At 37.0% G+C, this 23674-nt stretch overlaps 1 protein-coding gene across 4 annotated transcripts in view; it reads right to left on the bottom strand.

The window, feature by feature from the left end:
• Window positions 1-23674, bottom strand: part of LOC126969092 (long-chain-fatty-acid--CoA ligase 4) — an 88372-nt gene that overhangs the window by 19407 nt on the left and 45291 nt on the right. For 2 of the 4 annotated variants that reach the window (XM_050814392.1, XM_050814393.1), the window contains exons 2-4: window positions 22535-22574; window positions 4809-4944; window positions 202-417 (exon numbers count right to left, since the gene is read on the bottom strand). In XM_050814392.1, the coding sequence (XP_050670349.1) occupies window positions 202-417; window positions 4809-4944; window positions 22535-22557 (375 nt within the window). In that variant the 5' untranslated portion in view covers window positions 22558-22574. Of the gene's footprint in view, window positions 1-201; window positions 430-4808; window positions 4945-20622; window positions 20767-22534; window positions 22575-23674 lie in introns of those variants that run through there. The other 2 variants (XM_050814394.1, XM_050814395.1) reach the window with 2 other exon arrangements.

Here is a 23674-nt window from a genome sequence, read left to right as displayed (position 1 = left end):
TCTCTCTCAGAGCGCTATTAGTTTCCGAAGCGGTAGTAGTATGTAGAATATTAGAAATGACATCAAAAATAATTCTAAAGGAATCAATTTTAAGAAAATAAATGCCTTTTTATGCCTTTTTGTTACACAAATGTCGCCGGCCTTTAAGTTGTATATAGGTCGTGTTTTGTATTTGTCTCGGTTGATTTAATATTAACGTACCTTTTTGAAGACCCTGCCGTTAGGCTGCGGCTCATCTTCCTCGCTCAGCACGATCCTGGTGCCCAGACAGCGACGGTTCTGCCAGCGCGCGGCGGCCGCTCGCAGCATGCTCTCCATGGTGGTCACCTGGTCGCGCACCAGCCGCTGGTGCAGTTCGCATGGCTCCGTCAGCGACCGGACCGTGAAGCTGCTGTCCGAAGATTCTATAATGTGGGCCTGCCGATACATTTCACCCATGAGTACGTTATTGATTGATTAATTTCAATAAAATACTTTAGGCGCGTTATGAAAAAATTATGAGAGAAAATATTTTAACAATAGTAATACACTTCACTCAAGCGGTTTGTAGAGGTGTAACCAAAAACTTAATATACTACCGTAATAGACTAACCCTGTGAGAAATTGAGATAACTATCCTTACACAAAAACCTAGGTGTGAGAAAGAGACGGAATAGATGGACCATGAAACCGTTTTAAACAATTTAGTGTCCATTAGTCTCCTATCAAATTGGACCGCATTTGAATTTTAATGTATTAACCGTAATTGTTCTGTGTTTTAACGGATATTGAAAAATATAATGGTGTCGGCTTCTGTGTTAGATTGTGTTGTTATCTACAGCAACAATTCAATTAAACAAACATTTCACAGCTAAATACTGATTCTTCTATACCGCGTTCGTGGTTCTTAGTTTTGAAGAAAGTATCCACTAAAATATTTTGTTATTACATTTTATATACACCGTACACACTCTTATTTTCTAAATATTCTACTAATAAAAGAAAATATGTGTTAGAATATAAAAATTTTTATACGTGAATATGACGCCGTTCATCAATATTTGTCATAGGGATTGGCCAAAAGCAAAATACTACACACTTCACTGACTCCCTAACACATCTGTAAAACACACATGAACATTTTAAAAGTCTCGCCGTAATGAGGAGACTGTTTGTCTATTACGCTAGTATACTAAGTTTATTGTTACACAAATAAAATTTGAAAAACAAAATTTTATGAACGATGCGGGATTCGAACCCACGACCTCCGGCGTTCCGTGCCGGTGCTCTAACCAACTGAGCTAACCTTTCGAATCCCGCATCGTTCATAATTTTTTTTTTTTTTTTTTTTATTTTATTTGTGTATTAATCCTAGAAGAGAGGGTTATCACTTTAAAAAAAACTTAACATATTGTTAAGTTTATTGTTCCCAAAACCATAATTGTCAGACAACTTACCGAAAAACCTCATCCACTAAATTGTTAAAGATTTGAAGAAATCAACACATTTTTTAAATTACTTGAATCGTATAATATATGACATTTATTTATTTAAGCAGACGTTTCGATGACTCTTTAGTACAACATTTTCAGGAGAGCATAATCGCGTTAATAAAAGAAAAAAAATAAACATTTTTATTCCAGGTTCTAAAATACGTATAAATAATCTATATAATTATATAAAAATGAATTGCTGTTCGTTAGTCTCGCTAAAACTCGAGAGCGGCTGGGCCGATTTGGCTAATTTTGGTCTTGAATTATTCGTGGAAGTCCAGAGAATGTTTAAAAGGTGAATAAATATGAAAATGCTCGGAATTAAATAAAATAAACAATTTTGTTTTTCCTTTGATGTGTCCCCCGTCCGCGTCGTTTAGAAATCAAGTTGAAAGAATAGTTTATAAATAACTAATTAGAATTTTTATATCTTTACAACTTTCTCAGGAGGTAAAAAATACACTTAATACGCTTAATTTTAGCTAACTATAGTTGGTAGATAAACATAAAAATAAAATAAAATAACAACAGTTGTGAACTATCTATCAGATTATTTTTATGTAAATTGATAAAATATAGGGATATCTTCATTTAAAATGAATAAATAATAAATTTTATCGGAATCAATATGAGATTCAGTATGCAAATATATGCAGCATTTGTGTGCGTTTGAAGTAAAGTCAAATATTTTATTGATCGTCTGATATTTCGTGTTTACGATATACTTCAACGTCTGTCTGTGATTGTGAAATACAATCACGATAACATAAATACTATAATCCCTACTAATATGTATTATAAATTAAATTATAAAAACTTTCGTGGGACATGATTCACTTATTAAGTAGCGAATTACCGGTGTGCGTACCGACTAGTTTCGGGTCATTTGGAGGATGGGACGTTATCGCGAACCGACTACACTCACCCTCATGAAGGACCTCCGGATGGTCCGAAACTAGTCGGTACCCACACCGATAAATCGTGAGTAAAGCCGTATTACTAAATAAGTTAAAATATTATAAATGTGAATGTAAGTTTGTTTGTTACGCTTTTACGTCGGAGCTACAGAACCGATTTTGATGAAATTTGGTACAGCGACTGACTAATGCTTGGGAAAGGACATAGGCCACATTTTTTCCCGAAAAAGTTAATGGTACCCGCGGGATTTGTGAAAAACTGAAATTCACGTCGATGAGCACTATACCAATAGTAGGTTTAGTTTGCCATAGCAATCTTGATCGAAATAAGATTCAAATAATATGTCGGGAACGGGATTGAAAACTAAAACTATTATTATTAAAAATCCCTTATCTACGCCCACCTATATGAAAGAACAGAATATCTCCATGTTTAGGCTAAAAGTGATTAAGAAATATATATATATAGCAATGGTGCGCAAATATATTCGAATATTTGGCAGTGGAACGGATCTTAAATGCGTAGAAGTCTGAATTAGGGTCTCTGTGGCGGCCGGAGGGTGCGGGGATTGAGATGCACATGCAGATATAGCACCCAGCCATATTAGATCTGTTCAATTCAGGCCGGCTGTTATGCGAGACCCGCCTGATGTTAATTGGTTATTTTAGGGCTACATTTCACCGGGACATCCGTGGCGCAACCAGTCGCCACTACCAACAAAATGGATACAGCTATATAGAGAGTTACTCACATGATGTCCGTTTTGATGGGCAACCAATTTGGTGGCGCGAGCAGCTCGGACGCGTTCATAGAATGTTACTGGTCGTGCCACCACTAATTACTATAGATCTGTATGGTGTCTCACTTACTTGTCCACCAGTCCGGCCGCCAGTGACGCTCCCACCTCATTGCGTACAAGTGAGCAGTGTATGTGTTTTGTGCCACTGTCGTCTATCAATACCACATTATTACTATCAAATTTGGGCACTATATTCAATTCCTCATCAGATAATTCCGATTCCAATTTGAAAATTCTAAGTCTAAATAAGGGTGAACACACCACTCTTTCTTTATTTCTCTTGACCTTTCTTGTCTAGTTTGGTAGCTAACGGGCACCACCGTGGCGTCCCAATGAAATATAGCCCTTAGAGTCTTAATTGAACAAGTACATACATGGGTAACACTGAAAATGTTTAGAACTGGCCAGTTAGAAACATTGCAAATGAAAACTTTTTTGAATTTCAATTTAAGAAGTCTTTGGTAACTTATGTAGTATATTGCATTCATTTGTCATTTGTTTTTGTGAATTGGCGGCAAACCTAACGCGAAAAAATGTTGGTCAATGATTTATTATGACTTTCATTGTGGGCTTACTCAACAACAAAGCTATGATAGGCTGCGATTAGCATTTCTTAATGAAGCCCCATCTCGTACCACTATTTACAATTGGTTTAACGAGTTTAAGCGTGGACGTAGCAATCTCAATGATGACCCGCGTGAGGGACGTCCTTTAACAGCGACTACGGAAAAGATAACATCAGTGCTGTGCGACGCATGATAGAGGAAGATAAGAGAGTGACCTATCAGCAGATATCGGCAAGCCTAGGCATTGGTATGAGTCAAGTTCAAAAAATATTACACGAACATTTAGGCGTCAGGAAGCTTTGTATCAGATGGATTCTCTATACTTTAACCGACGACCAGAAAAACCTTCGCATGGACTGGTGTCGCCAAATGTTACCTACATAAGTTCAACGGCGGTGACTCAAATGCTGTATTTGACATCGTCACAGGTGATGAAAGCTAGATATATTGCTACGAACCCGAAACCAAAAGACAATCAGCTCTGTGGGTGTTTCCTTTCGAGGATCGGCCAACTAAGATAAGAAAAAGGAAGAAGTCAAGGAAATAAGTTGATTGCCTCATTCTTTGATTGGACAGGTCATTTCGCGACAGTTGTGCTGGATGATGGAAGGACAGTTACTGCAGACTGGTATGTCAATCGCTGTTTGCCTGTTGTCTTGGAAAAAATTCAACAGCAGCGCCCTCGAAACAGGATCGTCCTTCACCACGACAATGCTTCAGCGCACTCCGCAAAACGGACTGTTGACTTGATTGATTTGATTATGGCAGGTGTCGAGATAATGAGTCATCCGACATACTGTCCTGACCTGGCGATATAATTCGAGGTCTTCGCTTTACGAGCCCTGAAGATGCGGTGAAAGCGTACGAAAATGCCATAGAAGAGGAAGAATGTGCCCACTGCTTTTCTCAGTGGTTCCATCGAATGCGACGATGTGTACAGAGGAACGAAGATTACTTCGAAAAACACTAAAAGTATGGGCAATTTTCTACATTAAGCCGTTTTTCATTTTCTAAACATTTTCAGTGTTACCTAGGTACATATATGATAGTTACCTTTATTCGACGTGACAAGGCGCGTTTTCTCCATGGCCACTGCACTATCAGGTGAATGGGGAATGTGATGACGTCATAGACGAGGACTACTGCTCGGATGGTCTGCAGCACCGCAGACACCCACCACGACTCCGGTCTGCACAAAAGTATCATAGAGTTATCATTACATCCTTCCAGTTAAGGCGATGTCATTGAATTGCGAGTTGCAAGTCTTCAAACTTTTGAGGTTTTTTAAGAAATACAATAGACTCGATAGGTTAAGTGGGCGTCCATTAAAATGGGTTTTAGGGTTGTTCTGTAAGTATCCGATTCATATGTATAAGTAACAAAAACAAGAGAATAATTCTATAATATTGATAAAATATGTAGTTAGTTCATATTTTCCGCAATCAACCGTAACGTAAATTAAAATCCCCCCCTTGCTGGGATATCAGATATGAGTTACATAATTTGCTTAATTTTGGACAAACGAGCAAAGAAGATTTATTTAATAAGAGGTGGGACTGCCTAAGTAAAAATTGAAATCTAGTTTCGCATGAAACGTGCAGTCATTTGAGATAAGTTTGAAATAGTCATAATTGGACGTAATTCCAGAAAAACGTTCCAAACCACAATCATGTCGAAATTGAATTAAGAACACAAAACTGGTCACGTGATTAATATTAACGGACTGACAAAAAATGGCAGCCCTACAGTCACTCTTTAAATGACATCATGACTTAGTAGCCCAACCCACATGCATGGAATACACTAATATTTATTAAACTTTAAACATGAATTACTTCAAATGTGATGTTTGTGGCTTGGAACGTTTTTCAGGAACTAAGTACGTTCAATTATATCCTTCAAGTAAAGGCGATGTCATTGAATTGCGAGTTGCAAGACTTCAACCTTTTGGGTTGTTTAAGAAATCCAAAAGACTCGATAGGTTAAGGGGGCGTCCATTATTTTATTAGGGTTGACAACAGCTTAATACAAAATAATAACTTATAATTAAATACAAAAACATAGCCAATTATAGTCTACCACGGGTTACCGGTTACATAATGGAAGGAACAGCGGTGTTTACAATAATAAAGATTAAAATGATATATGAATAACACACGATCAGAGAATTTACCAGTGGGAGGCTCATTTGCACGGGATGCCAGCTAGATTATGGGTACCACAACGACGCCTATTTTTGTGAAGCAGGAATGTGCAAGCATTGGTGTGTTTCGGTCTGAAGGGCGCCGTAGCTAGTGAAATTACTGGGCAAATGAGCGGCACTACAGCTGCGCTGGTCTCAACGTGACCAGCGCAGCTGTAGTGCCGCTAAGGATTTTTGGGGATTTTCAAGAATCCAGAGCGGCACTGCATTGTAATGGGCAGAGCGTATTAATTACCATCAGCTGAACGTCCTGCTCGTCTCGTCCCTTATTTTCATAAAGAAAGAGAAAATAAAAAAAAGAATTTATTTAAAAGTTGCATAATGAAATACATATATGTACTTACAAATATGAAAAATGAATATATCTTTATATATATATATATTTATTTCTTGTGTGCGTGTGTATGTCACTGAACTCCTCCTAAACGGCTGGACCGATTTTGATGAAACTTTCTGTGTGTCTTCAGGTGGATTCGAGGATGGTTTAGATTCACAATTGAAGTACCTCCTAAACGGCTGGACCAATTTTGATGATTTATTTTGTGTGTTCCAGTGAATTTAAGATTGGTGTGTGTCCTCAGGTGAATTCGAGAATGGTTTAGATTCACAATTGAACTACCTCCTAAACGGCTGGACCGAAATTGATGATTTTTTTTGTGTGTTCCAGTGAATTTGAGATTGGTCCATATAATATAATTCTCCTGCTCATGTGTATGTTAATGAACTCCTTCTAACGGCCGGACCGTTTTTTTTAATTTAAGACGTGTGTACAGGACAACGTCTGTCGGGGCCACTAGTTATATATAAGATAATAATATGATAAATACATATATTGAATAGTTTAATAAATCATAATTTATAATAAATAAATATAGATACGTGTTACAAATGAGATTTCTCTACAATACTTTTTATGGTGCGGTTTTTAAAGGTCTACCTAGAACCGAAGAATGGATAATATCTTTGAAGGATTTATTATATATATATACATTTGTGCACCGAGTGAGAACACTGTTCTAGCCTATAATTAAACCCATCTTAAGTCAAATAAAATGGGTTTAGGGCATAAAAGGCATTTATTTTCTCAAAATTGATTCCTTTAGAATTCTTTCTGATGTCATTTCTAATAACTACTAGATACTACTAACGCTTCGGAAACAAATGGCGCTCTGAGAGAGAAGATGCGGCGCAAGAAACTCTCCCAGCATTCTTTTTTTGCGCTCTTTTCAATAAAAATATACAATATTGTTTAGTGATTTCCGACGCTATAAAATAATCACAATCTAGTCCCAGGCTGCCCGATCATTTAGATATTCAGCAGTGGAGTAATAGGATTTACGACTGAGCCATTTTTTTATATAACATTTAAATTTATTTATTGATAATGCCTTAGCAGTGTCTGGGACTTTATTATAGAAGTGTATACCCTTAGTTAGCTTAGTAAAGCTATTATGTAGTTAGTAGGTAGTTCTGCAAGTAACCGATTCATATGCATTAGAAAAAAACATAAACAAGAGAATTTCATCGCGGCAACATTGCCTAATATGGAAATGGACTATTTGCAAAAATATTAACATACAGACACATTTATCGTTCAAAACACGAGCAGAGTCGGGGCGCACAGCTAAATGCTAATATTGCAATACTAAATAATGAATTCCATACTATTGATAAAATATGAAGGTAGTTTATATTTTCCGCAATCAACCTTAACGTAAACACGGCAACATTTTTTAGCAGGCATAAAGCCAGTCACACACTCAGCTAAAACGTTGCTATATATAGCATAGCAGGCGACTAAGAACTGAACTGTAGTTATGTTTACATTTTTGCAATTAGTTCCGGATATGACGTCACATTGATATACAAATACATATTATTTCCAATATACTTCTGTGTAGATGAGACTAACAACAGACTGTACTAGGATTATTATGGTAACATAATTTGCTTAATTTTAGGACAAACGAGCAAGGAGGATGGAAATACTAAGTAATAAGAGGCGGGGCTGCTTTACTCAAAATTGAAATTTAGTTTAGTGAAAAACGTGCAGTGCACATAAGTTTGAAATAGTAGTAATTACAGTATGGCGATTGGCCAAGAAGAATACGGCTAAGTTTGAAAGCGATTAGTTGGTTATAACGTAGTGGATTTCCGCTATCGCCGTTTTTTACACGACTGTAGCCGTCATCTGTCAATCTATCAATGACTGCACGTTTCATACAATCGAGTGAATCGCTTTTTTCTTAAGAGAGTTTCGCTAGGCTGAAACGAGAGCGATAAAGTATAAAATTCTTACAAAATATGCATTAGAATACATTTGAAGTGTACTTACTTGGTATGGCTAGCTATCTTATATTATAAACAGACATGGTGGTTGTACACTATCTGTGTTACTAATAAATGCGAAGTAAAGTGATTCCAAATTTAAAAACTTTTTGTTTTTATCTTACCTTTGTCGCTATAGAATTACATGACAGTGAGAAGTTAGTTTAAACTTCGAGTGACTTTAAATTGCGTTTATTTATAACACAGTATCACATATTATAAAATGATGTCCTCCGCCGCATCTGTATGTCTGTCTGCTCGCGATAAACTCAAAAACTATTAGACCGATTTTCACTAATGGATATGGATGGCGTTGGCTCTCGAGAAAGGTTTAAGTATATATTTATTTATTATGATTTTGTATACAATATTTGTTGGTGGTATTGGAAAAAATAAGCCGTCTGGGAGCTTTCAACGAAAACTCTGTCTAACCCTTAGAGATATATTATATCCCTGATAAAACTGTAAAAAAAATAGAATTGTGAAGCGGTAATGTAAAAGCTATTTACGCAAGTACGATATCCTTATCATTTTATTACTACTTAGTATTATAAAATCATTCAGAAGAACGTTTTCTTTTCCCAAATACCGCAGTGTCTGAAGACGAAGGTTTTCAACCATTGTGTGTTGCCAGTGATGACTTACGGTACGCAGACGTGGTAGCTATGGGCTTGATGAGAAAGCTCATGGTCGCTTAGAGGGCAATGGAGGGGCTATGCTCGGAGTTTCCCTTCGAGATTGAATCGGAAATGAGGAGATTCGTAGGAGAACCAAAGTCACCGCATAGCCCAAGTGATTGCGAAACTGAAGTAGCAGTAAGCCGGGCACATTGTTCGACGGACAGATGGCCGTTGGGGCAGTAAAGTCCTCGAATGTCGACCTGCGACTGGAAGACACAGTGTTGTTAGGCCCCCCACAAGATGGACCGACGATCTGGTCAAGATCGCCGGAATACGTTGGATGACAGGCAGAATGAGCGCAGGACCGACCGCCGTAGAAATCTTTGGGGGAGGCCTTTGTCCAGCAGTTGACGTCTTCCAGCTGATGATGATGATAGTATGATAGCATACCTTCTATCGAGTCAGCTAGTTAGTATAAACAAGTAAAAATAGTTAGTAGTAAACGCTATGACTGTGGTCACTAGAAAATTTCTATGAATATTATTAATAAGTAATAACTAGCTGACCCGGCAAACGTTGTTTTGCCATATAAATTATTTTTAGAGTTAGACAGTTTCTTGGACATTGCAAATTTACTTTATTATTCTAAAATAAACGCCATTTCAGAGATTAGCGGAAACAAACAGACATACAGACAAAAATTGTAAAAAATGTTATTATGGTGTGTGTACGTATATATATTCATAAACATGTAGTAAAAAATGGTTATTTAAATATTACAAACAGACACTTAAATTTTATTTATATACGTATAGATAACGTGCCTTATCATAATATATAGCGCTGTATATTATAGCAACGTCTGTGAGGGGCGTTGACCTTGATCTTCGAACCGATCGGTCGGTACGGTCGAGTGTTGAGTCGAATACAGGATGTACAAATCGTACGAGGTCAAGGTTCGTGTCGGAAGTAGACTTTGAGATTGCATGAAAATATAAATGCGTACAATTGAGCAGTCTAGATACGAAATCAATATTTAATTATATGACGTCAAGTCTTCTTATTTCTTTTTATTTTTTCATTTATTTAGATTCACCAGTGGTAATTACAATATGCCTACGTAGGATGCTGAAATTCTATGGACATATTGCTCGTAAAGAGGGTCATAATCTGGAACAGCTGATGGTGACGGCAAGATGGCAGGCGTCCCAGAGGACGCAGTCCCACGAGATGGTCGGTCCAAATACTCTAAACACCAACTTCCATGATGCCCTTCATAAGGCTAAGGGTCGCAGCAGATGGAGGGGAGTCGTACGGGAGAAACTGATGCAGCGGGGGAGTCACGACTCTCAGTAATGAGGAAAACGACACGAGCAGGAGGAATTACAATAATACATTTACAATTATTATACTAATTAACAAGGGTCTTATTACTAAATGCATTGCCTTTTAAGGTGCCGTTAGCCGACTTTAAAAAAGAAGGAGTCTCAATTCGTCGGTACGTTTTTTTTTATATTGAGATAAAGGTATATTACACTTAGCAAGTATTAATGAACACTATAATATATAATATATACATACTGCGAACTAACAATTTTTTTAAATAAATATGATGTAAAAGTATATTTATGTAATATTATAAAAAACTAGCTGACCCAGCAAACGTTGTATTGCCGATATTAAAATCGCGATACAAAAGTAACTGTTGATCGTAGATGGGTGAAAATTTGAAGTTGCATGTAACAAATTAAAAAAAAAATTGGCGTGAACCACCCTTAACATTTAGGGGGATAAAAAATAGATGTTGTCCGATTCTCAGACCTACCCAATATGCACTCAACATTTCATGAGAATCGGTCAAGCCGTTTAGAAGGAGTTTAACTACAAACACCGCGACACGAGAATTTTATATATTAGATTAGATAAACTACGTTGAAAAAAACTTTAGTTTAGTTATTTGATACGTTTCAGTTTTTGAAGACGGTTTTCTTTAAACGTAGTTTATTTTTAATTTTTTACGTTTTAGTGTCAGTTAATATATATAATCAACCTGAATGAAAACTCCAAAAAACGCCGTACACAGAAAATAATTATGTTATCCAGTTCCAGGTAGACAAAATTTTTCTTATAAATGTTCATAAAGTGAAAACTACTGGGCGAAGCTTTGTAAAAATTTTATGGACCAAATGGCATATATTTCGCATCGAACAAAAGTAAGTAAGAATTACGTAAATCGGATCATAAATCTCAGAGTAATCGGTGTACTCGTACATACATTAAAAAAAATACCGATCGAATTGATAACCTCCTCCTTTCTGAAGGCGGTTAAAAAGTAGGTATGTTAGTATGTGTATTGTAAAGCACTGATTACCTTTTAATTACTAAGGATTAAAATTGATTTGAATTTGGAATGTAATATTGTTATTTAAAGTTTCTATCATTTAGGGCTATATTCAGTTCAAATTTGATTCAGACAGTGACAGTTGACACACAACTAAGGAGTAAAGTGTGCTTACATCGTCTTTAAGCACAGTTTTACCGATCCGCTATCCGACTGCGGATGATATGTCCTTATATGTTTTTTTTTATGGAATAGGAGGACAAACGAGCGTACGGGTCACCTGTTGTTAAGTGATCACCGCCGCCCACAATCTCTTGCAACACCAGAGGAATCACAGGAGCGTTGCCGGCCTTTAAGGAAGGTGTGCGCGCTTTTTTTGAAGGTACCCATGTCGTATCGTCCCGGAAACACCGCACAAGGAAGTTCATTCCACAGCTTTGTAGTACGTGGAAGAAAGCTCCTTGTAAACCGCACTGTGGAGGACCGCCACACATCCAGATGGTGAGGATGATATCCTAACTTGTGGCGTGTCGTGCGAAGGTTGAATTCGGCGGCAGGAATCAGGTTAAATAGCTCTTCGGAATTTGTACAGTAGAATATAATTGATTGTATTTATTAAGTCCATTTCATTTACAATTATTGGCACGGACATTTCCAGATCTATTTAAAGAAGACATGACAGAACTCAGCCGGTATGATGTACACAAGGAGTCCCATGAATGGGTCCTGCTGACGCATGCGCGGCCCCTCCCCATCATGCGATGTCCGGAGGTGGGGTCGGGTCAGGGTCGAGACTAGAGATACCGCGTTATCAGCCATCAACGGACGCTCCCGACACTGACCTACCCGAGTACAGTACTCACCACGTGTAACCAGTATGTATCGACACGTACTTCACTGCTATTCGCTGTTAGGCTATGGTCTCCTATTTTACGCTATACGCGACGTCTCGTTACGCCGTACGCTGCGTCACAATGCTTACTATATAAATGTACTGTTGTGGTCTCTTCACACGTCGACACTAGCGTGTTGACGCCGTACGCGGCATCCAAACACCGTGCGCCGCGTCTTTAGTCATTTCTAACCATTGCAGCGTGAAGGTCGTCCCTCGCGTCACACAAAATGACGAGGTTTGGTAAAGGAAAAGACGAGTTGTTGATTGAATCAGTAAAATCTTATAATGCAGTGTATAACAGTGACAAGAATCAATAAAACAATATTTATAAGCTTCGAAAACAACCGATGCCGTGTTGCCCGTAATTTTCTCCTTATACGGTCGTCTTGTGCCTCTTCTTCTACTAACAATTATACCAGAAAATTTATTGAATTAGGCGTTACTTTGCGGAAATCCATAATTATACAAATGATTTAAGTTTTCTTTAGTGTTAATTCCGCCAATATTTGTTTTTAAAACAATTCGACACGTGTTTTGCCTCTACACGAGGCATCCTCAGGACGTGTTGTCTCGCCAAAATCTGGCACGAGACTCAAGTCAACTCAAGACGTGGCGAATTGTTTTAAAAACAAATATTGGCGGAATTAACACTAAAGAAAACTTAAATCATTTGTATAATAATTATACCATTAAAAGTTTCACCAAATCCATCGCGAAAACATTACTTACTTACCGTACGTGACCGCTCGCGAGTAGCCACTGAGCCACCTGCGTCACGCCAGGCGTATTGACCGCCTACGCTATGCGTTGCGTCCAGACATTGGAAGCCGCGGAATTGAACGTTGACGCGAACGCCACACGCCGCGTACGGCAAAAAATAGGAGACTATAGCCTTAGAGCGCTTTCGCACTACGTCCGATCCGAATCCGATCCGTAACCGTGAAAACACAGTCCGAAGTAGTCTTAGAACTATTTCTATGGTAGTTTACGCACTAGATCTGTCATACGATTTATTTCCGTCAGCAGTTTTTCACGGGTACGGATCGGATTTGAATCGAACGTACGGTTACAAAATGAAAAATTTGAAACGTTCGGAGAAAGCTTCACGCTATTAAGTCGCAATTTGAAAATTTAACGCTTAATTTAATTTTCAATTTATTGGTTTTATGTACTTGGGATAGACTGTTAGAGATGGAGGTCCATCAAATCGGAACTCAAACGTACAATGCAGCTTTGCGTCAGAAATTGATGCGGCAGTACTGTCCGGAGCGAATACTACATATACAATTAATAATAAAAATAATATTGACATACTTATACCCAAATTATCTTTTTTTTATGAAAATATGGGACGAGACGAGCAGGACGTTCACCTCATGGTAATTGACGCCCTGCCCATTACAAAGCAGTGCCGCTCAGTAGGTATTCTTGAAAAACCACAAATATTCTGAGCGGCACTACAACTTGTCACCTTGAGACGTAAGATGTCAAGTCTCATTTGCCCAGTAATTTCACTAGCTACGGCGCCCTTCAGACCGAAACACAATAATGCTAACACGTTACTGCTTCACGGCAGAAATAGGCGCCGTTGTAGTCCACATAATCTAGCCAGCATCCTGTGCAAAGTATCCTTCCACTGGTAGTTTTGCGATTAAATTTCCGACTTGATTTCACGTCAACCTAACTTGGATAGCTCTAATGACGTCGTGGCATGAAATAGCAAAGCAGTTCATTTTACGTCGTCAATTGTATCGCAATAACAGTTCATCGTAGCAGTTTCGATAATGCACCTCGGTTTTAATCCTTAGCCTCCGCAGTATGTTGTTTCAAGTAAAACGTGTCTTCCGAAGCCTGTCCGAGCGAACATGTGAACCATCAATTACCTTAATTGGCGAGTCAGTCACCTTGGACGCAAACCTCACCTTGCGTGGACTTTGACCGCTCTAGGCGTGATAAAAAAAACACACCATTTATGTTTGTACACTCTGTACTTGGCCGAACAAAAAACATGTTTGACTGGTAGGGCTGTCACGTGATATCTTATATATAAAATTATCGTGTCACAATGTTACTTACCTTACTCCTCAAAAACGGCTTTACTGAATTTTACCAAATATGCATATTCAGTAGGTCTGAGAATCGGCTACTATCTATTTTTCATACCCCTAAGTGATAAAGGTTGTTCACCCTTAATTTTTTTTTTAATTTTGGGACATTTTTGTTTATTTTTATTTTATTATGATTGATCTACGATCAACATCTATTTTTGTATCGCGATTTTAATATTGTTCTCTTCCATCCACAGATACGCAATAGAGTTGCAAGATGGCAATCGAATATAATGATTATTGTAGTACGATAAATTTTATTTACGATATATTTAGTAGCTCTCAGAATCGGTCGTCATTTGTTTTTTATACCCCACAAATTTTTATTATTATTTTTTTACTTTATATGGCAATACAACGTTTGCTGGGTCAGCTAATATTTTTATATAATACCAGCTTAGACCGACATAATTGTGGGTCACTCTCAACTCATTTTAACCTCTAAATTGCAATACATGATGGCAGCAGAGGACTCTTTGTTCAAACTATACGTTTTGTATGACAACTATTTTTCGGAACAATTCAGATATCTTGAGATGTAAACAAAAAAAAACAGTTGTCTAGTAAATTTTTGAGAATAGTAATGTAGTAGAGTAGTAATATTTTATTAAGGCATACTTTATAACAAGAGCCATTTTTTCCTAAGTCCCGACAAAATCTGTTCATTCGTTTCTGAGAGTACATTTAATAAAAATACCGATAACAGTGAAATGAAATTAAATGAAAAAAAAAATATTTACGTAAACTTACAAAAAGCATCTGTAAATAGTCATAAAATGTTGACAAGTGCGCAAAAGCGTCAAAAAGTAAATTACATAAGCAATTAAAAATACGTCATTGGATGGTACAGGGTCGCAGACTCGCGATTTGCATGGTACCGTACTCCAAACTTCTTTATTCTAAATATATTCCTTAATATTATAGTAACCTTTTTTTTGTATGATAATAACGAGACGAGCAGGACGTTCAGCTGATGTTAATTGATACGCCATGCCCATTATAATGCAGTGCCGCTCAGGATTCTCAAAAAAAACCCAAAAATTCTGAGCGGCACTACAATTGAGCTCGTCACCTTGAGACATAAGATGTTAAGCCTCATTTGCCCAGTAATTTTACTAGCACGGCAGAAATAGACGCCGTTGTGGTACCAATAATCTAGCCGGCTTCCTGTGCAAAGGAGCCTCCTACTGGTGGCCTTTTCCCATTAAAACAGTTTTTATATATGTCTTGAATATTTTGTCAGGCAATTCTGTTATGGTCGTGGGGAGCTTATTATAGAATCTGACAGAATTTCCCAAAAACGACTTATTTGCATTAGTGGTTCGAAAACTGGGTATAGCAATTTTATGTTTATGTCCGTTATCAAAGTTATGCTGTTCACACTTTTTAACATATTTATGCATATTTTTCCTAGTATACATAATATTTTGATAGATATATTCTGATTGCACTGTAAGTATATTTACTCTGTAAACAGATTTCGTAGTGAGTGAAATTAACTCCTGTTTAGTACAGTATAAACACTTATATGCCTTGAGTAAAGAGCTGTTTCTTTCAAATAACAACAGAGAGATTATAATCATATTATGTAGGTGCGCCCGATAGCGGGGACGTTTGATAGCAGTGCAGCGGTGCGTTACATGACGCGATCGACTACGGTGCACGTGTCTGCAGTCGCGCGAACAGCTTTCACTAACCTGATTGACATCGTTTAGAAAAATACCTACTAGGCTAGCCATAAATATGTTACAATTAAAAAAAACTACGTTTAAAAAAACTGAAAATGATAAAATAACTTAGTAAAGCATTAATTTACGGTCGGTTATCAATAACCTATCTATGCTTAGTTTAACTTAGTAGAGGTAAACAAATCTATCCTTTTACGCATACTTACATTTCAATAACCTATCGACGTAAAGCTTTTGACTATAACTATATTGGACATAACTATGGACATATAAGATCTTGTCATTAAAAATAAACGGTGACAGCAATGTATCTAACGTAACTAGAGATACGTTATTGAAAACGGCCGTTAATACACATCTTATGCAAACCTTTAATATTAATAAAATACTATTATTGATAGACAAATCGGTGCCAAGACAAATGTAAAAGACCTACTATTACATTTGGCTTGGCAACCTACACCCGCCACGCGTGACTTTGAGCGGAAAATGAAATTACGTAAGTCGGATCATAAATCTCAGCGTAATCGGTGTACATACATAAAAAAATCCCGATCGAATTGAGAACTTCCTACTTTTTGAAGTCGGTTAAAAATTTGTATGACATGATGTAATCTTAATTAACGCACTGATTCCATGAAAAATTTTGTCAGTGCTTGTCCTAGAGATTTCGAGACTGGATTTCGCCATGTCTTCTAAAACTGGCCGTAATTTTTAGTCCAAGGTGTTCAGATCTGCTCTAGACGAGGGTCAGTCTTCAGCTGTAATATCTTATATATAAAATTCTCGTGTCCCGGTGTGTGTTACCAAACTCCTCCGAAATGGCTAAACCAATTTGTTTGAATTTTTTTTTGTATATCGGGTAGGTCTGAGAATCGGACAACGTCTATTTTTCACACGCCTTATAATAAAAGGGTCCACCAACCCCTAAATATTTTTTTTTATTTTATTATGAGTCAGCAATGAAAACAACATACAACTTCAAATTTTCACCCATCTACGATCAACACGTATTATTGTATCGCGATTTTAATATTATTCTATTCCATCCACAGATACGCAATAGAGTTGTAAGATATATATAATATTGACACACTTTTCACACAAATTATCTGGCCCCAAGTTAAGCATATATAGCCTGTGTTATGGGTTACAAGATAATAATATATTTAATACAATATACTTACTTAAACATACATAAATACATTTAAACATCCATGACTCGGAAACAAACATCCATATTCATCAAATAAATGCTTGCACCTACCGGGATTCGAACCCGGGACCTCTAGCTTAGTAGGTAGGATCGTTAACCACTCGGATATAATGATTATTGTAGCAAGATAAATATTATGTACGATATATTTGGTAGGTCTGAGAATTGGTCATCATCTATTTTTGTACCCCAAAAATTTTAATTACTGATTTTTTTTCATTACTTTTTATTGCAATACAACGTTTGCTGGGTCAGAAAGTGTGCAATATTTTGATCATATCGCTCATAAGTCGATAAAAATAACGATAGCAATGAGGTCATTTAATCTAGATATCTTTGATTTGGACAGATCTCTAATAATATTCTAAAGATTAATTACACTTATCGTGATTCCTATCACTGAATTAAAAATGTCAACGTATTAAGCTATGATAATGCGACATACATACATATAAATACTTAGAAACATTTTCGTCAAAATGACTCGTCAATTTTTTTTTATTGAATCCGTTCACATAGCTCTGGGTCCCCGACTATTCGAGCTGCTCTGCGTTGCACGCGGTCAAATGGATCAAGTTGATACTGGGGTGCGCCAGACCAGAGATGACAGCAATACTCCATGTGTGGCCGGACCTGCGCTTTGTAGAGCGCTAGAATGTGGGCCGGCTTGAAGTATTGCCGTGCTCTATTGATGACGCCCAGCATCTTAATGTATCATCAACGTACCGTAATGTTTAACACTTTTATAATAAAGTCCCAGCCACTGTTTAGGCATTATCTATAAATAAATTTAAATGTCTTATAAAAAATGGCTCTGTCGTAAATCCTATTACTCCACAGCTGAATATCTAAGTGATCGGACAGCTTGGACCTAGATTATGATTATTTTACAGCGATAGAAATGACTGTACAATATTGTATATATTTTTTTAAAAGAGCGCAAAAAAAAGAATGGAGGGAGAGTTTCTTGTGCCGCTTTTTCTTTTTCAGAGCGCCATTTGTTTCCGAAGCGGTAGTAGTATCTAGTATATTAGAAATGACATCAAAAAGAATTATAAAGGAATCAATTTTGAGAAAATAAATGCTTTTTACCGTACCGTATTTTATGTTTATTTATTTATTTATTAGGCACCTTAACAGAATACACAGGTATTAATAAATTTACAAACATTAAAGTGAGTGATTCACAGACACATTACATTAGCTATTGGCTCTTACATGTCTTGCTTATGATGAAGTGGAAAATCTTCTGATCAGACTGACATGACAAACACACGCAATCTATTGATGGACCCAATTAAAGGTCCAAATTCAAACACACACACACACACACACACACAAACTCACACACACACAGTTTTCAGACTTGTTTTCATCGTGCAATAATCTATCTATATATAGTATCTGCTAGGGAAGTTGCGAGATATTCCCAATACAAGTGTCCTAATACAACTTACTGGGAAGTCTCAACCACTAAAAATGTATATTATGTAATCTTTGAAATAAACGAAATTTATTATTACATTAGCTGAACAGACAGACGTTCTTCTGCACATAATAAAAAAACCTGTGGGTGAAATATCGTGAACTTGCAATACGGTCCTTATAATAGAATATCTACGACATTCAATGATATCAAAATGATGACGTTGACATTTTTCACGACTCGTTTAAGTCATTTAGAAATAAAGTTTTAGAAAAAATAACGACCACGGTAGATAATAGTCTGTATTAGATTGTTAATGACTTATTATTCTTACTTTTATTTTTTGTAATTCCACACTTACCACTTCATAATTATTTACATTGTATAGTTTCTAGAATTAAGATTTATTACTAAGTTACTTAATTTTTTCATAATTAAAATGTTGAATGTAATTCAACATTCTAATTAGAATAACCAACATAGAATTAGTATGTAAGTGCAAATCAATTGTTAATGTTAAGTTGAGCTATTGTTGTTGAGTGCGTTCTTAGCTGACCTCAACTCGGAGAAAGGAATATTCCTACCAAATTTCAAGTCTCTATACCTTATGGTACCCGAGATGAATATTTCTTATATATACTGTTTATATCTATACTAATATTATAAAGCTGCAGTGTTTGTTTGTTTGAACGCGCTAATCTCTGGTACTACTGGTCCGATTTGAATGATTCTTTCAGTGTTGGGTAGTCCATTTATCGAGGAAGGCTATAGGCTATGTTTTTTTTTTCAAAATTAGGGATCCGTAATATAATTGCTATTTTGTAACACAAGGTGTAAAATCGAAAACCTATTTTTGCGTGCGCTGCAAAAACTATTGACAATAGAACAAAATTATGTTATGTAATATAGGCAATATTTTATTACTTTTAAAACTACCGCGTGAATTATACTTTATATGGCATATATATAACAATATATAACAACGTTTGCCGGGTCAGCTAGTAGAAGATATTTTTGTCCCTATTCTAACCCGCGCGTTATTTACATTATAATATTATGCTTAGTAAGTTGGAAATTGTTTCAAGTGAAATAGAGCCGCACTGCACTTGTTTCTATGTGAACTTATTATAAGTATTGGCGCAGGTTAATTGAATTTACAATATCACTTCAATTTAGGTTGTCAACTTTAAATTGATGTGAGATAGAGCGATGAAGTACGTACTGACGAGAGCTGTACGTTTTTTGTTTCTGTTTTATTTTCTTTATTTTATTTATGGAAAAAGGAGGACAAACGAGCGTACGGGTACGCTCGTAAATTATTTATTATAAAAGAAAATTTTTGATACACATAATATATCAAATATGTTACCTTATCTACTATGGTCTATAGTCGATATTTTTTGAAACCAAAAAAAAATAACAGTAGGACGAATCTTTTTCGATTGAAAATTAGGGTTCATTTTCGATATTAAGTCAAAATAAGTTGAAAAATTAAGTAATTAAAATAATATAGTGCATGTGAGACAAAGTAACTTTTCATTAAATTTCGTGGATTTTTTTTTTGTAAGAGATAAAAATAAAGAACCTAATACTAAGTTATTTGAATTATTCACACAAATTTTGAAGTTATATGAAAAAAGTGTAAAAATAAAAGTTGTAGATAATATGTACAACTTTGCTATTTAACTTTTTTTCTGGAAAAAGAGGACAAACGAGCGTACGGGTCACCTGGTGTCAAGTAATCACCGCCGCCCACATTCTCTAGCAACACCAGTGGAATCAGGAGCGTTGCCGGCATTAAAGGAAGGTGAACGCGCTTTTTTTGAGGGTATCCATGTCGTATCGTCCCGGAAACACCGCACAAGGAAGCTCAATCCACAGCTTTGTAGTACGTGGAAGAAGAAAGCTCCTTGAAAACCGCACTGTGAAGTACCGCCACAGTATAACGGAAGGAAAAAAAACGGCCCACCATTTAGTAGTATAGTTATCGTTGTCACTAATTAATAATATCAACAATATTAAAAGGAATAAAAAAAACTTACTTCTTGGGACCATAAATACCCATTTCGACACACACTTCACACCCAAATGTTAGCACAACTATTCTACTTGGTGTATCGTCAATCGAGGCCCAGATAACATTATCGGTTGGAAGCTATCGATACCAAGCCGTACTGAGGAAACCTCCAAGCACACCTGCTATATTTATATATCTTACTATCTAATCGGAAGGCATTAGTGTTCAACGGATTACTCGATTACTATATTTGGATGATTATGGCGTGATATACAATAATATCATGACTGAATCACAACACGACGAGTAGCTAGCGAGCCGAAATAGTAACCGGTATTTATACTTAGTTTTTATAACCAGTGGGAGGTTTTTTGTACAGGATGCCGGCTAGATAATGGGTGCCGGGTAATGGGTAAAGCAGTAATGTGTCTGAAGGGCGCCTTAGCTAGTGAAATTACTGGGCAAATGAGACTTAACATCTTATGTCGCGTAATTGTAGTGCATGGTAGTCGTATCAATTAGGTTCAGCTGAACATCCTGGTCGTCTCGGCCCTTATTGTCCTAAAAAAAGTATTGCTTGTATTTTCAGCGGCAACAGTAATACAGAGTCAATGTTGATGCTGTCGTACTCTTGACATATCTATCTTCATCATCATTTCAACCAAAACACATTTCCACTGCTGGACAAAGACCTCCCCTAAGGATCTCCCACGCAGCCCTCATCCAACTTATTTAGGCGTTTTTGACCAGATCATTTGTCTATCTTGTGGGAGGCCTACCAACACTACGTCTTCTGGCACGTGGTCGCCATTCGAGGAATTTACTGTCCCGAGGCTATCTGTCTGTCGAGCTAAAGCTTCGTGCTATGAGCATATTCAAATTTTGCATGAATATTAACGACAATCGTTCGAGACAACATAATATAGTATGTACTGAAAGCAAAGTACAATTAATGCAGATTGGCATGCAAACACGTGAGAGGGGCCGCACCAATGAGCCGATCAGTTTCTGCGTTACCGCTATGGGACAAATACAGGCATGCATAGATTCGCGGAAGGTCTTCGCAGTCTAGTCGCGCAGCTAGAGAACGGAGTGGTCCTGTCCTTCAAGGATAATCATACGTCGAGAAAAGACAATTCCCCTGACGTAAACGGACTCACTAGCCCGCGGTATAAAGGAGTGCTACAGTTTATACCCTGAATAGGAGGGGTAAGATGTTTCAGTCAGAGAGGATATGTGTCTCGGTAAAAAAAAGCAGCGGGTTTCTCATATGGAAGTGGACGGCCTTTGTGTATTTTGGGGCAGAATGTATATCTTTTAACATTTATAGGTGTTATTTCTTTGACTTAAATGAATGAAGTGATATTGGTTTGAATCAGAAGAGCGTAGCCGAACTTACAAAGCGTAGAATATACGTAGTACATATTTTTTTATGACAATAAGGGACGAGGCGTGCTGATGGCAGTGCCGCTCAGAATGCTTGAAAAACCCAAAAATTCTGTGCGGCAATACAATTACGCTCATCTCCTTGAGACATAAGGTGTTAAGTCCTTCAGACCGAAATACAATAAATAATGTTTACACATTAATACACACAAATAGGCGCCGTTGTGATACCCATAATCTAGCCGGCATCCTCCAAATATATGAATTTGAATACCGAAAACACATTGCCACGTGGCGGGAGGCACTAGGGCCCTGCTAAGGCTAGGGTTACTATGGATGCGAGTTCTGACGAGTTCTGACGGATTCGTCAGAAGAAACAAATGCCTGGTATCCAATGACAGTGTTTACACTGGCAACGACGAACGCTTATGACGAACATGCACGACGTCGTACTTCGGACGTACTCGTCAGAACAAATTTTCGTCAGAACTCGCATCCATAGTAACCCTAGCCTTAGAATAATTATAAGAATTTGCAATAGAAATACTTACGTCTCGTTCTCGTCTATAAACATCTCGGGGAACTTTTAACCTGAAACAAATGAATAAAGCCTATTAATACCGCATCAATACGAAGCTGCACTTCGTGCTATGTATTGATACTAATTTAAAAAATAATTCTTTTTTTCTTAATGAAAATAAGGGACTAGACGAGCAAGACGTTCAGCTGATGGTTATTGATACGTCCTGCCCATTACAATGCAGTGCCGCTCAGGATTATTGAAAAACCCAAAAATTCTGAGCGGCACAACAATTATTGCGCTCGTCACATTGAGACATAAGATGTTACGTCTCATTTGTATAGTAATTTCACTAGTTACGGCGACCTTCAGTACGAAACACAGTAATACTCACACATTACTGCTTCACGGCAGAAGTAGGCTGTTGTGGTACCAATGTAGAAATAATCAATAAAAGCCGGCATCCGGAGCAAAGGAGCCTCCCACTGGTTAAATCTCTCTCGCTCCGTCACTGATGTGATGAAGCTGATGATTTCAAATAAAACTCCTGATTTTAGGAGTTACGTATATGAAGCTAAGGTATGTGCTTATATCACCTTTGAGACAGGAGTTTAAATGGAAGCAAAATCTTAATCCAAATTGGTCTCAGTGACAATTTGCGCGATTGCTTCGAACAATATTATGACGTCACCTAATAGAGGTCAACCCATACTTCACTACGTAATATTATAAGATAAAGCCCTTAGCCGCATCTGTCTGTCTGTCTCTCTGTTCGCGATAAACTCAAAAACTACTGCACCTATTTTCATTCTGTCTTCACCAATGGATAGCATGGTTCCTGAGGAAGGTTTTTAGTATATTATTATTACATTAAGTATTTGTATACATTAACGATATTTGTTGGAGGTGTCCAGAGGTGTTTGACAGAATAGCGTCTGTCGGACCAGCTTGTAAAATATAATTAAATTGCTTAGTTTTGAATCTATGCTATTATATAAAATGCCATTCAAATCAAACAAAGTAATAAAACTGATTAACTAATTTAAAATATAACATATCGAGTTGGTTGATATTTTTTTCTTTTGCGTACCATAATGACCATAAAGGCAGTGTACGCTGTTAATTGAAGGAATGAAAAATCCACAACTAAATCTATATATTTCGATTCAAA

The sequence above is a fragment of the Leptidea sinapis genome, chromosome 17, assembly GCF_905404315.1.
Source record: "Leptidea sinapis chromosome 17, ilLepSina1.1, whole genome shotgun sequence".
NCBI lineage: Eukaryota > Metazoa > Arthropoda > Insecta > Lepidoptera > Pieridae > Leptidea > Leptidea sinapis.
Note: the sequence above shows the minus strand (reverse complement) of the source record. Positions and strands in the feature narration are given on the sequence as shown.